The sequence below is a fragment of the Aotus nancymaae genome, unplaced genomic scaffold (assembly GCF_030222135.1).
Source record: "Aotus nancymaae isolate 86718 unplaced genomic scaffold, 86718_ANA_hifiasm-v0.15.2.pri h1tg000250l, whole genome shotgun sequence".
In the NCBI taxonomy this organism is placed as follows: domain Eukaryota; kingdom Metazoa; phylum Chordata; class Mammalia; order Primates; family Aotidae; genus Aotus; species Aotus nancymaae.
The window spans coordinates 1,657,542-1,672,845 of record NW_026988665.1 but is presented as its reverse complement, the minus strand read 5'-3'; the positions used below and the strand labels follow the sequence as shown (position 1 = coordinate 1,672,845).

General features: G+C 61.1%; 1 protein-coding gene across 1 annotated transcript; it reads right to left on the bottom strand.

Moving 5' to 3' along the window:
- Positions 1–2,257: 2,257 nt before the first annotated feature.
- SCNN1D (sodium channel epithelial 1 subunit delta) lies at positions 2,258–8,522 on the bottom strand. Its single transcript, XM_021667445.2, has 13 exons — positions 8,457–8,522; positions 5,922–6,274; positions 5,259–5,466; positions 4,640–4,839; positions 4,340–4,428; positions 4,101–4,264; positions 3,900–3,998; positions 3,574–3,691; positions 3,410–3,488; positions 3,271–3,328; positions 3,017–3,075; positions 2,835–2,910; positions 2,258–2,581 (listed from the first exon to the last, which is right to left on the bottom strand). Exons 1-13 carry the CDS (start codon positions 8,520–8,522, stop codon positions 2,258–2,260), a joined length of 1,893 nt encoding a protein of 630 aa, XP_021523120.2.
- Positions 8,523–15,304: the final 6,782 nt, after the last annotated feature.

Sequence of the window (15,304 nt, the reverse complement as noted above, 5' to 3'; positions counted from 1 at the left end):
CCGGGGTGCTTCGGGCCCCGCTCTCCCAGGAGGAGAGCGAAGCCCCAGCACTGAGTCTTGGAGCTTCACGTTTCCCTGGGGGTGCTGCATTGTCGGGTGCCCGACCCCACCTGGGGAACCTCTGTCTTCAGGTCACCCCTTTTCAGAGGCCTGGGTTGCTCATGTCACAAGCCACTCGAGGCCCGTGTCACCTGTGCCCCCTGTCCTCAGGGCCTGTCACTTAGTGCCCCACTTCTACCCAGAACACTGACCTGCTAGCTGGGTCCCTCCCGCACACCCCGGAGCCCCTCCCAGGGCAGAAGGGGTGGCCCATCCAGGGAACCAACGAGTACCTCACTTAGTGACCCCAGCATTCAGGCTGGCGTCACGGGTGCTGGGCGGAGGGGCTCTGGCCTGGGTCCTCAGCCCTGGCTGGACGCGGGCGTCCCAAGGCCACGTGGCTGGCCACGAAGGTCCCCGTGCCAGACTGCCCCAGCACGTCCCTGCCTCCTCTGGAGGCCCCTTCTCCCGGTACTCACCCAGAGCCTGTGCATAAAGCCACTTTGCCACTTTCCACCCAGAATCTTACGTTCTTTGTAGCGGATCGAGGGGGTTTTCTACAGACCTTGTCTGTCTTGCGTCTTTTCTCTATGGACTCTTGAGGACGCCTCAACCCCAGCCCTGCCCCTGGCCAGCCTCACCCTTGGGTCCAGGGGTCCCTCAGCTCATTTTGCAGGGGTCGCCAATGCCTTCACGCACCCCTTCCCCGAAGACGCCTGGCAGGGAGGCGGAGCTTCCCCAACTCCGCCCATGTCAGGCTAAGGCCGGTTGGCTGGTCACTATGCAATGCTGCCCCGGGTAGGCTCCATGAGGGCACGGTGGGTGCTGGGCCTGGACCCCCAACTCCCTTGCCTGCTGCCTGTGACCCTGAAGAACAGAAATGACTCTTGCCCCTTCCTGCGTGAGCTTGGCCCTGCCTCCTGCCCCAGGCCCCTGCTGGCGGGTCTCCCCCATCCCGCTGTGAATAAATCGCTTCGCACACCGCCTGCTCCTTGGCTCCCGTGCCTCGCTCTGCTCTGTCTCCGGGGAGGGTCTGCGTGCCCTGCCCTCCCTGAGGGGCGGTCCTGAGCCGGCTGGCCCTTCACCCAAAGGGATGCAAATCAGACTCCCACAGGCCAAAAGGGGTCTGCTGGGGGGTCTGGGGGCTTTTGTGACAAAATCTGGCTCCTGACACCCCTGGCCCCCATCGTCCTGCTCCTCTACCCTTCTGTGTACTGAACTGCGTCCCCTGGTGGGAAGAGAGGTGGACGCGAACCAGCGAGGCCAGGCTGGGGCTGCTCCTGTCCCAGGCCCTCTGCCCAGGGTGGCTGCTGCGGCCCCAGGTGCGGTCAGGGTTTCAGTTTCCCTGGCACGGGGTTGCTGGAGAGGCGCACAGGCAAACACTGGCCACCAGGTGGAGTCAGCAGCTTTATTTCAGAGCAGCCCGAGCTGCCGTGTGTGTCCTTGGGCACCCCCTGCCTTCTGCTTCCACCACAAAAGCTGCGGCTGAGGCGGCTATGCCTGACACGCACACGGGTGCATCAGACGTGTGGACACGCAGAGACAGACATGCACACGGGTGCATCAGATGTGTGGACACACAGAGACAGACATGCACACGGGTGCATCAGACGTGTGGACACACAGAGACAGACATGCACACGGGTGCATCAGACGTGTGGACACACAGAGACAGACATGCACACGGGTGCATCAGACGTGTGGACACACAGAGACAGACATGCACACGGGTGCATCAGACGTGTGGACATGCAGAGACAGACATGCACACGGGTGCATCAGACGTGTGGACATGCAGAGACAGACATGCACACGGGTGCATCAGACGTGTGGACACACAGAGACACATGCACACGGGTGCATCAGACGTGTGGACATGCAGACGTAGGTGCGTCAGACGTGGACACACAGAGACACAGACAAGCACACGGGCGCACCACTGCACGTCAGTACCTCCAGCCTCACTCATGCACGTGGAAACCCCCCCCAGCCCTGGGCCTCCCGGAGACCCACCCAAGGCAGGGTGGGTGGTTGGCCGGAGGCCCTGACATGCCCGGTGCCTGCCTGCCCACGGGCCACGTGTGCTACTCTAGCCGCTGGTCTGGCCCACTCTGGGCAGCCGGGCAGCCTGTTGCTGCCACGGCTCCAAGGACCAGGCTAAGAGATGAGAGAGCCCTGGCGGGGCCAGTTCAGGTGTCGGGTCTCAAGGGGCCCGGGCCTAGCCCAGCTCTCTTTGGCTGAGACTCTCGCCAGAGCCTGTGAAGCACCATCCATGGGAGATGAGGCCTGCCAGGCCCTGGGTGGCTGACGTCCCGCCTGCAGGTGTGGGCATCTGGCTGGTCGCTAGCTTGATGTCGGACAGCCCCGAGGCAGGGCGGGCCCTCGGCCGGGAGAACCACACCCTGCGGAGCCTGCGGCCACCCAGCAGCAGGGTGAGGGCCGAAGCATCCAGCAGCAGCTCTAGGAGCTCCAGGAGGGAGAGGACAGAGGCCCCAAACCAAAGGCTGCAGAGACTGCCCATGGCGGAGAGCAGCTGCGGCACCTGTGGGGAGGGGGCGTGAGGGCGGGCCCGGGCCCCTGTGCCCCTTCTGTTCGGGGCGGGGGCGTGAGGGGCGGGTCCGGGCCCCTGTGCCCCTTCTGTTAGGGGCGGGGGCGTGAGGGGCGGGCCCGGGCCCCTGTGCCCCTTCTGTTCAGGGCGGGGGCGTGAGGGGCGGGCCCGGGCCCCTGTGCCCCTTCTGTTAGGGGCCAGCCACTGTCCCTGCCCTATCCCGGCCCAGGCTGGGGACGAGGCTCACCGAGTACAGGGGCGCCTCCTCCACCGAGCGGTAGTTGAGCTCCTGGTAGACAATGTTCATTTTGGCCAGGTTGCTCCTGGGGCGGGATAGAGGTGTGAGGGTGCTGGCCCAGACCTTCATGATGGGGGGGTGCAAGGGGAGAGAGGCTGCGATGCCCCCGTGTAGGGTGAGGGTGCACCCACCTCTGCCCGTGGCTCTCACGTGGCAGTCCCTGTTCACCAAGTGCAGCCAGAGTCCAGTCCTGCACACGGAAGGTTTGCTGTGACCACGGCTCCCCCACGCCCCTGGCCATCCTGGCACCATGGGTGGATGTGGGGCAGAGACCACGGGGCACAGGCTGGGTCGGCCCGGCCCTCCTTGTCTTGGGTTTGCTCTGCGGGGCCTGCCTGGCTGTCCACACCGTCGCCCCACCCCTTTGGGCTCTTTGGGGACTTACAGCCGACTTGGCGGAAGGCCACCTGGAGGTCCCAGCAGAGACCTTGAATGCAGATTCCCTGAGAGAAACAGCCGGGTGTCACCTGCCACGCTCCCTGGAGCAGGGACCCCTGGCCCCGACCCCAATAGCCCCGTCTCACCTGCAGGGCCTGGGGCAGCGGGAGGCACAGGGGAGCCGGTGGGTCTCCAAGTCCTGGTAGAGGCGGTAGAAGCAGTGCCCTGGGGGAGAATCACAGGCACATGTGAGGCTCGCCGTGACCTCCCCTCGTGGCTGGCAGCATGGGAGGCCGTGGGCAGGACTCACCCCAGGCAGGGTGCCGGGCAGAGCTGCAGTGCTCAGCCCCAGCCGGCAGTGGATACAGGGAGTAGCCGCAGGAGCAGGTCTCCACCATCAGCTGCTGGAAGCAGGACACCAGGCAGGCCTGGGGACAGCGGGGACGGAGCGGGGGCATTGGGGGAGGAAGCAGAGACGGGGGACAGAGCTGGGACGTGGGATGGAGTGGAGACAGGGGACGGAACTGGGACATGGGGGACGGAGAGGGGGCCTCCATGGAGACTGCCTCCTGCCGGAGCCTCCCGGACCCCAGACTCCCCCGTGCCCCGCAATGCGCCCCACCAGCCCAGCCTCACCTGCCTGGTGTAGGAGGTATTGTGCAGCAGTTGCACCTCCACGCCCTCCCCGCCTGCCGTGCAGTGGCCGTAAGGGCCCCCAAGCCGGTGCACCTCGTCCTGGGAGAGACACTTCAGTCCCAGGGGTCCTGCCCTGAGGCCCCGCCCCCACCCCCCAAAGCCCAAGTTGGGCTGGAGGCCGGGCTTCAGAGGCCAGCGCACCTCTCGGATGCTGATGGTGGTCTCTGTCCCTGGCCGGATGCTGAAGCTGTGGTGCTCCAGGAAGGGCGTGTGATTGTGGCCATGGACCATGACCTTGATGCCGGCTTGTGTGGACAGCAAGGGGAGGTGGGCCTGCTGCTCAACCCTGAGGACCAGGCCAATTCCTGGGAGGCCAAGGGCTGGTGTGAGGCCCCTGACCTGCACCCCTGCCCCAACACCGGCCACGGACTGGCACTCACCGTGGGTGATGCCAGGGCGCTGGGCTGTCCAGATGCCATCAACGGTGTAGCAGCTGCCGTGGATGGGGTGGTGGAAGGTCCGGAACTGCCTGGAACGTGAGGCCAAGCTCAGACCCTGAATGCCAGCCACCCGCCACCCGTCATGCACGGCCTGAGAGGCCATGGCCTGCCCTGTCTCTGCGGAAAGCTGCTCATGGCCAGCCTTGGGCAGCTCCCAGCATTCGGCCAGAGGGACCCCAGGGGTGTGGCCACGCTCTGCGGGGCGGGATGGAGGGAGTGGCCCCCTTCTGCCACACTCACCAGTCCTGGCAGTCCTTGCCATCATAACTGCAGGAGAGGACAAAGCGGCCATCGTGGCTCCCGTGGCTCCCGTGGCCGTCCTCCCACGCCGCGGGCAGCAGGGCGAGGATGTCCACGTAATGGAAGCGGTACCAGTCCCGAATGGCCGCCACGCCTGATGAGTAGCCGCGGTAGAAGCAGTCGCCGCCTGTGCTGTTGCACTGGAGGAGGGGAGGGGAGGTCAGTTCTGCGGCCACAGCCCGGGGGTGCTCCCCACTCAGGCTCCAGCAACCTGGGAAGTGCTCCCCGCTCAGGCTCCAGCAACCTGGGAAGTGCTCCCCACTCAGTGCTCCGGCAACCTGGGAAGTGCTCCCCGCTCAGGCTCCGGCGACCTGGGAAGTGCTCCCCGCTCAGGCTCCGGCGACCTGGGAAGTGCTCCCCGCTCAGGCTCCGGCGACCTGGGAAGTGCTCCCCGCTCAGTGTCCCGGCGGCCTGGGGTGTGCTCCCCACTCAGTGCACCAGCAGCCCGGGGCGCGCTCCCCACCTGAGGCCCTGGCAGCTGCAGCCCCACACCAGCAGTCCAGGGAAGCGCTCCCAGCTTGAGGCCCTGATGGCTACAGGCCCCAGCTGGGACTCTCACCAGTCTGAACCCCACTCTGACTCGGCTGCCCGAGTGGCTCAGCCTCTGCAGACGGATCTCCCGGTCCAGGTGGAAGTGGGGATCAAGGCGGGAGATGGAGGCAGCGAGGGCGTCTCTCCCTTTGCTGAAGTTGACGTTGTACAAGGAGCGGATGTTCTCCTGGGCGAACTCGTCCAGCACTTCCAGATGGCGGAGGACGGGACTCGGCCTGGGAAGCAGGGCCAGGGAGTCAGAGCTGCCGGCCCGGGGGGCCAACACTGGTCACCCGGGTCACTGGCTGACGGCGGCTGTGTGGCCCCAGCATTCCAGTGCGTGCCGCCCGACAGCAGCGCCTCCCCACTCAGGACACCCAGCAGGGTGAGCCGGATGCGGAGCTGGAGTCTGGCACGCTCACAGGGCCTCCCATCTTCCCTCCCGGAAAGCCTCAGCCTCCTCCACCTCCCCTCCCAGGCCCCCGAGGGCCTGGGTGTCCTTCTAGGGTGAGTCCCCTCCTCGGCGGTCTGAGAGGTCCCGGCTGGGCACAGAGGTTTGGGGAGGTGAGGTCATGGTGATCGGGCTACGTGAGCCAGCGGGGCTTCGGTCAGAGATGGTCACAGGCACAGGAGCCGGGGTGGCCGCCCCTCCCGCCGACAGCCCCGGCCCTCACCGGCATGGGTCCCTCACCGGTGTGGATTCCCGTCACACAGGGTGACCAGGGGGAGCAGCTTGCGCTCCGAGTGCACAGAGACGGCCATGAGGACCGGGCGGAGCCAGTGGTGCTGGATGAGGATCCCGAGCTGCCAGCAGAGCGCGACCAGGGCACCCAGGAGCAGCAGCGCCCAGGACGTCATCTTGAGGCGGTTCCCACTGGAGCAGACCAGGCGGATGGCGCCATGGATGGTGGCGTTGGTGCAGAAGAAGGTGAACAGCTCCCGGAACGAGGCGGGCAGCTCCACCAGCCCCTCCTGGTGCCCCTCCTCGGGCGTGGGCGTTGGCAGTGATGATGGCCCGGGCCCAGGGGGCGTCTGCGCTCCAGCCTGCATGCGAAGAGCGGCCTCAGCAGGGCCCAGCCTGCAGCCACCCAGGTCTCCCCACCCCCCGCCCGGGCCTGTCACGTCCCACAGCCCCCAGCGCCCGGCCCCGCCCGCTCTGACGCTCTGACAGGCCCCTCCAGGTGCTCCCGCACTGCGCCCCTGCTTCTCCCCGACGCTCGGCGCCCGCCGTGGCACGTCTCAGTGTGGCCTTGGAGCTGAGTCTGGGCGGCGGGGGCAGCAGGATTCAGGGAACAGGGTGTCCAGGCCCTGCCTGGCCCAGTCTGCGGGCAGCCTTGTGCTGGGTGGGTCCCTCCACGCGGCAGGGCCTCCGGGGAGACACAGGCCAGGTGACCCGCAGAAGAGGTAGGGATCGTGGTGTATCCATGAGCCCAGATGGAGGTCTGGGGCCCTGGGGAAGAAGACTTGCCCTTCTTGGCCTTGGTGACTGCACCCCCCCAGCCGCCAGCGTGGCCATGCCTGCTGAGGACTGACTGTGCCAGGCCCATCCAGCCAAGTCCGGGAAAGAGTCTGGTCTGGACACAGTTCAACACGTGGGCCCAGGGTGGCCCTGCTGAGCCGAGTGCCGGGGCCGGCTTCGGAGACACGAGGGCCCCAGGACGTCCAGCCGTGGTCTGCCCAGTTCTGCGCTGGAGGCTCTGGGTTCCCGGGCCAGGCCCAGGGTGAGTGCCCGCAGCCAGCAAGGAAAGGGGGGCGCAGGCGGCAGGGCTGCCGGCCACGGACGTGCTCTGATTCCCACCACACCGGCTTCCGCTGCGTTTCGCGCGTCCCGTCTTGGTCTGCGTCAGTGAGGCCTCCCACGCCCGGGTCGCCTGCGGAGCTTCAGCCCGGCCCGCTGCCCAGCCTGCTCTCAGGTACTCTGGGGAGGTGCTGGAGCGAGCCAGCAGCTCAGGGCCAGGGCACACCAGGTGGGGGCGGCTCCCCTCGGGTGTGTGGGCCTCACATGCCTCCAGGCAGCCTGGCCAGTTCTACCACCGGGCACAGGGCCCCACTTGCCCTGAGTCCCCACGGCCGGGCTGAGCCTTGATGCGGGGTGCAGGGAGAGTAAGAGGCTCAAAGGCTCTTTTGCTGTTTCTTTTCCCCTTGAGATGGAGTCTCGCTCTGTTGCCCAGGCTGGAGTGCAATGGCGCGATCCCGGCTCACTGCAACCTCTGCCTCTCAGGTTCAAGCGATTCTCCTGTCTCAGCCTCCTGAGTAGCTGGGATTACAGGCACCCATGACCATGCCTGGCTAATTTTTGTATTTTTAGTAGAAAAATACAAAATTTTCTATCGTCATTTCATGATCCGCCCACCTCAGCCCCGCAAAGTGCTGGGGTTACAGGTGTGGTCAGAAGGGTCTTTCTGACTCATTTCCAGTCCACCTGCTGCACAGATGGGGCAGCCCCTTCCCCCTAGCTGGGGCTGCCAGGCCAGGAGAAGCAGGAGCTCTGGAGAGGGGTCTGGAGGGCCAGTCAGGGCCCCCAGGGTTTCTGAGATGCAGCAAGGCCTGCACCCCGTTCAGTGAGGAGCCAGACCCCACCCTGCGTGGGCTGCGTGCCCTCCTGCCTGCATCCTGCGTGTGTGCGTGTGTGAGATAGGACCACACCGGCCTCTCCGCCCCGCACCGTCTGGTTCTGTGTCGAGCCGTGTGGCCAACACGTGTTCACATGTGGACATCCTGTGGGGTGTGTGTCGCCTTCACACACATGGTGTCTGCTGTGTTCTTCAGGGGTCCGTCCAGCACACACTATGTGCCCCAATGGGACACAGTCCCTTTCAGAATAAGGAGGCCCTCAGGGATGACCTGGCCCATGGCCACAAAGTGGCCCTGTTCCTGGTGGCACATGGGGCCAGGCATGGGAAGGAGCCCCCCCACCCCACCCCTCCCCACATTTCCTCCAGGCAGGAACCCTCCCACCCCGCCCACACCCTCCACTGTACCTCAAGGTGGGAACCCTCCCAACACCCCCACGGTTCCTCTAGGCGGGAGCCCCCACCCACCCCAACACCCCCCCCATGGTACCTCCAGGCAGGAACCCTCCCAACACCCCCAGTACCTCGAGGCGGGAGCCCCCACTCCCACAGCCCCACCCACGGTACCTCGAGGCGGGAGCCCCCACTCCCCCAGCCCCACCCACGGTACCTCGAGGCGGGAGCCCCCACTCCCCCAGCCCCACCCACGGTACCTCGAGGCGGGAGCCCCCCTGTGCGGCCACTTCCATTCTGCCACCTGAGCCGCGGAGCTCAGCCATTGCAGGGGCGGCTGGCAGCTCTGGAGCAGGATGCAGTCTCCTATTTAAAACAGGACGGCTGGGCGTGGGGCCATGCTGCAGGCGGGGGAGGGCCCAGCCAGGGCGGCCACACCTGCTCCAGACCCAGAAGGGGAATTCCTGGGGACAGAGATGCCCGTCCCTCTGCCAGGTGAGGCTTTCCCATCCTGAGCCCTGCAGGGGAAGCCTGGGGTCCTGACCCTGGCTGAGAGTAAGGGGCGGCAGCTTCTGGACGGAGAGGAGGGCAGTGCGGGGCTGAGACCCCCTGGGAAGCCCCATCTTTGTCTGCCGGCTCCTGGAACTCAGATCCGGGGCCGTCGTGGACTCCCAGAACTCCGTCCCTTCCCTTCCTGCAGCTCCGACCACAGGAGTGTGCAGCTGACGGACACTGGGTGGGGACCTAGCTCCCAGACCCATGCGTCTCTCAGGACCAGCCACCCAGCCTTTGGGACAGGTGCTAGCGTGGGAACCACCATGGGCCTGGGTGTGGAGACGGCACCGGCTCCCCTGAGTGGGTGCTGGGGCTCGCCCTGACTGCTGGACACTACGGCCACCACCAACCACACCACACACTAAGATGACACGTCACATGCTGAGACGACACATCACACTGAGATGACACGCCACGCTGAGATGACACGTCACACGCTGAGATGACACGTCACGCTGAGATGACACGCCACGCTGAGATGACACGTCACACGCTGAGATGACACGTCACACGCTGAGATGACATGTCACGCTGAGATGACGTGCCACAATATGAGATGACGTGCCACACGCTAAGGGCACAGCACACTTTCAGTCCACACCCACACCACACCACCAAGATGCCAGCACACATGAAGGGGACTCACCACATGCTAAGACCCCACATACGCTAAGACCACATGCTGCCGTCAGAGTCCAAATCAGTGTCCCAGGCTGACGTCTCCAGCCCCAGTGTGGTCATGTGGGGAAGGCAGCTGCCCCTGTCCCCTGAGATGCCCCATCCCTGGCTCTACCATGGGACCCTGTATGTCCAAGCAGCCTCACCATCCCGAATGGCCAGACCCCGGCCGGGCCCAGGTTGGAAGGGTGGGCTCTGCGTTCCTGAGGCCCTGTCCCGAGTGGTGCTAAGTCCCTGGGCTTGGCTGGGGGAGCCCACCGCACTGGGTCCAGCAGCAGACCATGGATCTGAGGAGGGTGAGGTCACCTGCCTGCCAGCTCTGGAAGGAAGCAGCTGCCACCGGTGATGTCCCGAGAGGGAAGTCATGTGGAGTCACCCGGGCCTGTGCGAGTCACAGCTCCGTCACGGCTGTGTGGCCTTCCCGAGTTACTCAACCTCTCTGAGCTGACTTCCTCAAGTGCCAGACGGGGCCGGGGCGCCTCTCCACGCTCGTGACGGGGCTAGCTGATGTTACGGAGACCCCACAGGCCAGTGGCAGGGCCCCCGGACACAGCACGGGCCTGGGCCGTCTCCCCCCCCACATCTGGATGGCTTTGCTGCCAAGGAGAGGGACACCCACAGCCTGGGGGCTACCTGGCAGCCGGGGGCAAGGCGCTAGACGCCTGCCGGTGATTGTGGCTGGAAGCAGCTTGTGTTTCCCTGCATCCCTGGAAGCGGCCTGGCAGAGAGCCCGGCCTCGGTGCAGGGTGCAGAGAGGGAAGGAGCTCAGGTCTGGCCAGAGGGGCCCAGGCCAGCCAAAGGGCAGCTTGCAGGGAGCAAGGCCCTGGCTTCCTGTGGGGGGGAGCCCTGGCTGGAGGAGGGCACACCTTCAACTCCCTGTGCCCTGCAGGGCCTGAGTCTGAGTGCATCTTGGCTGGACCACGGAGCTCCCGGCTCCACTCCCCTCCCTCCTCCCCAGGGAAGCCCTTGAAGGCCTGAGGTTCAGTTACCCACACCCTGTATCAGGACGGAGAGGAGGCAGAGGAGGTGGCCACAGAACACATATCCAGTGCTGCGGAAGCTAGACGGTCCTTCCCTCTCTTCTGGGCCATCCCCTTCCTGGCCCTGTGCAGGGCGTGTAGGGGGTGGGGGTGTGAACCCAGTCCCTGGCCCATGGGGCTGCTGTGGTCACTGCACCATGGCTGCGTGAGCCTGAATGAGAGAAGGGACAGGCAGGCACCCCTGGCTCCCGTCAGCCCCGCGCCTCTGCTCGCTCCCTTGAAGGACTGAGCGTGGCTGTGAGCTCACCCTGTCGGGCTGCCGCGGTGGCCGGGCCACAGGTGACGAGGAGCGGTGCTGCCTCCCACGCCAGCACTGTCCCGGAGACCACAGGCACCCGTGGGACCCCAGTGGGAACTCCTACCGGAGAGCCCAGTTTCCTCTCTTGGGGAGGAATACATCATAAAGTGTGCTAAGAACTCTCTGTGAAGCCCCATCCTATGTAGCTGTTAGACATGCCGTGCTCACAGGCACATGGTACATTCTATGTCCTTGTACTTTAGCCAGGATATCTGTGCCGGACGTGCTCACAGGCGTGTCCCAGCTCTCCACTGCTTTTACCTGTTTTTGTCAGCCAATCGGGTTTTAGTTTAGGTTGTGAGGTCTGGCTCCAGCCAACGGAGATCAGACACAGCGGTAAGGACGACCCCAAATGCGTAAGGGATGAATGTGTGTGTTTTCCTTTGTTCGTTGTACTCTGGTGGCACAATGGCTAATGAGAGTCCGCTGCCTGCAGTCCAGGATGTAAAAATTGTGTTGCTGAAAGGTCCTTTGTCTCAGTGCTGTTTTTTCTTTGCAGCACCAAGCATCTATTTCCAAAAAGGACAATTTACTGAGGCCTGGGGTTCCCACAGAATCCTTGCTCTCCCAAAGTCTGGTTGAGATCTCGTTTACTTTGCTGTACAGCTCCTTTTCTGGGGCTTTACTTACTTCTATGACAATGGAAAGCGGGCAACGTCTGGAGTTTGAGCTCACAGCCCACAGGGAAGGTGAGTTTGAATTTTATTTCCTATTTCTAGGATGGTAGACCGCAGTCTTGAATGGGGTGCCATTCCTAGGTAAGTAGCTGAATTGGGATTTTTGTCTTGGAAATTCTCCTTAATGACTAAAATTGACAACCAGGTGGTCTTTTTTTTTTTCCAGATGGAATCTTGCTCTGTGGTCCAGGCTGGAGTTCAGTGGCACAATCTCATCTCACTGCAACCTCCATCTCCTGGGTTCAGACAATTCTCCTGTCTCAGCCTCCTGAGTAGCTGGGACTACAGGCGCCCACTGCCAAGCTTGACTATTTTTTTTTTTTTAAGTAGAGACGGGTTTCACCTTTTTGGCCAGGCTGGTCTTGAACTCCTGATCTCAGGTGATTCACCTGCCTTGGCCTCCCAAAATGTTGGGATTACAGGTGTGAGCCACCGCACCTGGGAAATGGCCTTTTTCTTAAGACAAGGAGAATGACCCCCTTTTGGGCCCCCGTTTGCTTTCTAGATTGGAAGTGCATTCCTACGGGTCTTCTCTGTTGCTTTTTCTCCCAAAATTAAGCCCAACTGGCTTGTCTGTGCACTTGCATGAGGAACTGAATTGTTGTTTTCATAGATAAATGAGAGAATGAGTTTTGTCAGCTCCAAAAAGGGCAGTTTGCTTTTCCCAGCTGAGAGGTGCCCCGGGTGACTGGGAAACAAGTGGGCGTGTCTTGGGTCTGATCCCCTGTGATGTGCGCAGCCCTACAGGATTAGTTTAACCCCAACACAATTAGTTTAAAAAGTCTCGTCCAGGAAGCGCACGTAGGAGCTGTCACTCTGGGGTTTTGAGTCCTCTTGGGGGTGTTGGACTTCCAGAGAGAGAAACTGAGACATGTCAGAGGGCAAAGATGACTCCGTGGTGACTCACTGTGGAGTCCCGCCCACAACCAGCACACTTCCACTGCCCCACTGAACCCGGGAACTCAGCTCAGCTCCTCCTTCTGAGAAAAAAAAAAGTGGGAAATAAATCAACTGAGACTCAGGAAAGACAAGAGAACGGCCCCCTTTTGGGCACCTTGATGGTTTTATGGCGCTGCTACTGGCAAGTGTTTGTATAAAACTGAAAATTTTGAGGGCATGCCAGGTTTCTTAGGGCCCAGCTGGTTCCATATTATGGTCTTTTTGAAACATTTTAAACTGATGGGCACATTCCATCCAGGAAGCATTCAGAGCCCAAAGGTCAGCCTTAAACTACAGAACTATAGAGTTCCTGGCTGGGCGAAGTGGCTCACGCCTGTAATCCCAGCACTTTGGGAGGCCGAGGCGGGTGGATCACAAGGTCAAGAGATCGAGACCATCCTGGTCAACATGGTGAAACCCCGTCTCTACTAAAAATACAAAAAATTAGCTGGGCATGGTGGCGCGTGCCTGTAATCCCAGCTACTCAGGAGGCTGAGGCAGGAGAATTGCCTGAACCCAGGAGGCAGAGGTTGCGGTGAGCCGAGATCGCGTCATTGCACTCCAGCCTGGGTAACAAGAGCAAAACTCCGTCTCAAAAAAAAAAGAAAAGAAAAAAAAAAGAATCGCTACAAGAAAAATAATTTTATCTGAGAAAGAATCTTGTATGGCAAATTTTCGTCCTAAAATAAATGACTAGGCTGGGTGTGGTGGCTTACTCCTGTAATCCCAACACATTGGGAGGCCAAGATGGAGGATCATGAGGTCAGGGGTTCGAGACCACCCTGGCCAACATAGTAAAACCCTGTTTCTATTAAAAATACAACAATTAGCTGGGCATGGTTTTGCACGCCTGTAGTCCCAGCTACTCGGGAGGCTGAGGCAGGAGAATCATTTGAACCCAGGAGGCAGAGATTGTGGTGAGCCGAGATTGAGCCACTGCACTCCAGCTTGGGCATAGAACAAGACTCCATCTCAAAAAAGATAAATAAATAAATAAAATAAATAAATAAATAAATAAATAAATAAATTACTGGTTGTTTAAGAAAGAGATGTTCAGGACAAACTAGAAAGTTCAAGCATGTCATAAATGGTCTGTGTACGTCATAATAAATTTAGTAAAAAAGGAATTTATAAAAATGTTACATGATAGATTGGTCATGGTGGCTCACGCCTGTAATCCCCCCAGCACTTTGGGAGGCTGAGAAGGGTAGATCACTTGAGGTCAGGAGTTCGAGACCAGCCTGGCCAACAAGGTGAAACCCTGTCTCTACAAAAATACAAAAATTATCCAGGCGTGGTGATGCATGCCTGTAGTTCCAGCTGCTCAAGAGGCTGAGGCAGCAGACTCACTTGAGCCTGGGAGGCAGAGGTTGCAGGGAGCCAAGATCATGCTGTTGCACTCCAGCCTAGGCGACAGAATGAGACTCCATCTCAAAAAAAAAATTGTTTTAAAGGGTAATGAATGCCAGTCCATGTCCATTCATATCTGGCCCAGAAAATTTAATTGGCTGTAAATCTTTTGACTCTAAGTTCCTGGGTCATAGGGAGTCCCACCAAGAGACAGGATTGATCCAGGGCTGGCAGCCACGCTAGCCCAGCAATCCTATGGGACACAGTAAAGATCTGGTAGCCATTGATGTTGGCTCTGGCACATCTCGGCCAGAAAGGGGTGAATGTAAATAAAAAATGAAATTGTAAGGCCCCCAACCTTCCGAATGGACCCCTCCTCCCGGCCACAGGCACTCCAGTGTTAACCTGTTAAACTTGTCCAGCTGTGATGGGAAGGGATTGTGGGTCATGCATCATGCCTCCTCTCTCTTGGAATTCAGGAAAAGCTGACCAGCATTCACATCAGCACAGGCCTGAAGTCTGATAGGAAACATTTACAATCTATTCTCTCTGAAGCCTACGACCTGAGGCTTCTGCTGCATGGAAAACCACGACCCCTTACGGCAACCCAGACATCTTTTTCCACTGATAATAGCTCTTTCGACCAATTGTCAATCAGAAAAATGCTGAATCTACCAAGAACCTAGAAGTCCCCCCAAACCACCCCACCTTCTCCTGCCCTTTCAGGTTGAACCCATGTAAATAAATCATGTCTTCCTAAAATGTATAAAAGCAAGCTGGGCCACAGGCACCTTGGGCACCTGTCATCGGCACCTCCCGAGGCTGTCATGGGCGTGTCCTTAACCTTGGCAAAACAAGCTTTCTAAAGGGACTCAGACCTGCTTCAGATGCTTTTGGGTTTGCACCCTCCAGGCTGGGTTTCTCTCTCCTTCAAGCCCTGGCCAGACAGTGCCTGCTGGCCAGAGGCAGCCAAGGCTTTCTGGTCTGACCCTGGGGGCTGGAGTAGAAGGAGTCAGGAGGTAGCAACTGGGCAGGGGATGACGTTTTCCTGGGACCCCAAAGCAGAGTGTCCCCCCCGCTGCCCAAGACGCTGGGTGGTCCCCGTTGTTCTGACAGCTGAAGCCCTCCTGAGGTCTGACCCACAGCAGAAGGGCAGCTCCTGGCCTCGGAGGGCAGTCTCGGGGTAGAGAAAGTTACAGGTACCGTCTACCACCAACCTAGCTGCTTGTGCCGTTCCCGCTGGCTGAGGCCATCAGCTCTATGGCTAGAGGCCTGGGCAGCCTGAGTCCTGCTTACCGGAAGGCCACAGATGTGGGTGGGTGGGGTAAGGGCCATGGTAGGGTCTTGGCAAGACGTGCTGGCCACACCTGTCCCGGGTACCTTCCCTGGGGTGTGACTCAGCTGCGCTCCTGAGCAGGGGCCTCTGAGCTGAGACTCATGCTGCAGCCTCCTCACCTGCAGGGACTCCCAGGTACGTTCTCTTCACACTCCTTGTTACTGAGGGACAGATGAGGCAGGGGCGGGCCTTGAGCTGCCATGGGCCACAGCTGTGAGTGTGCACACAACTGGAC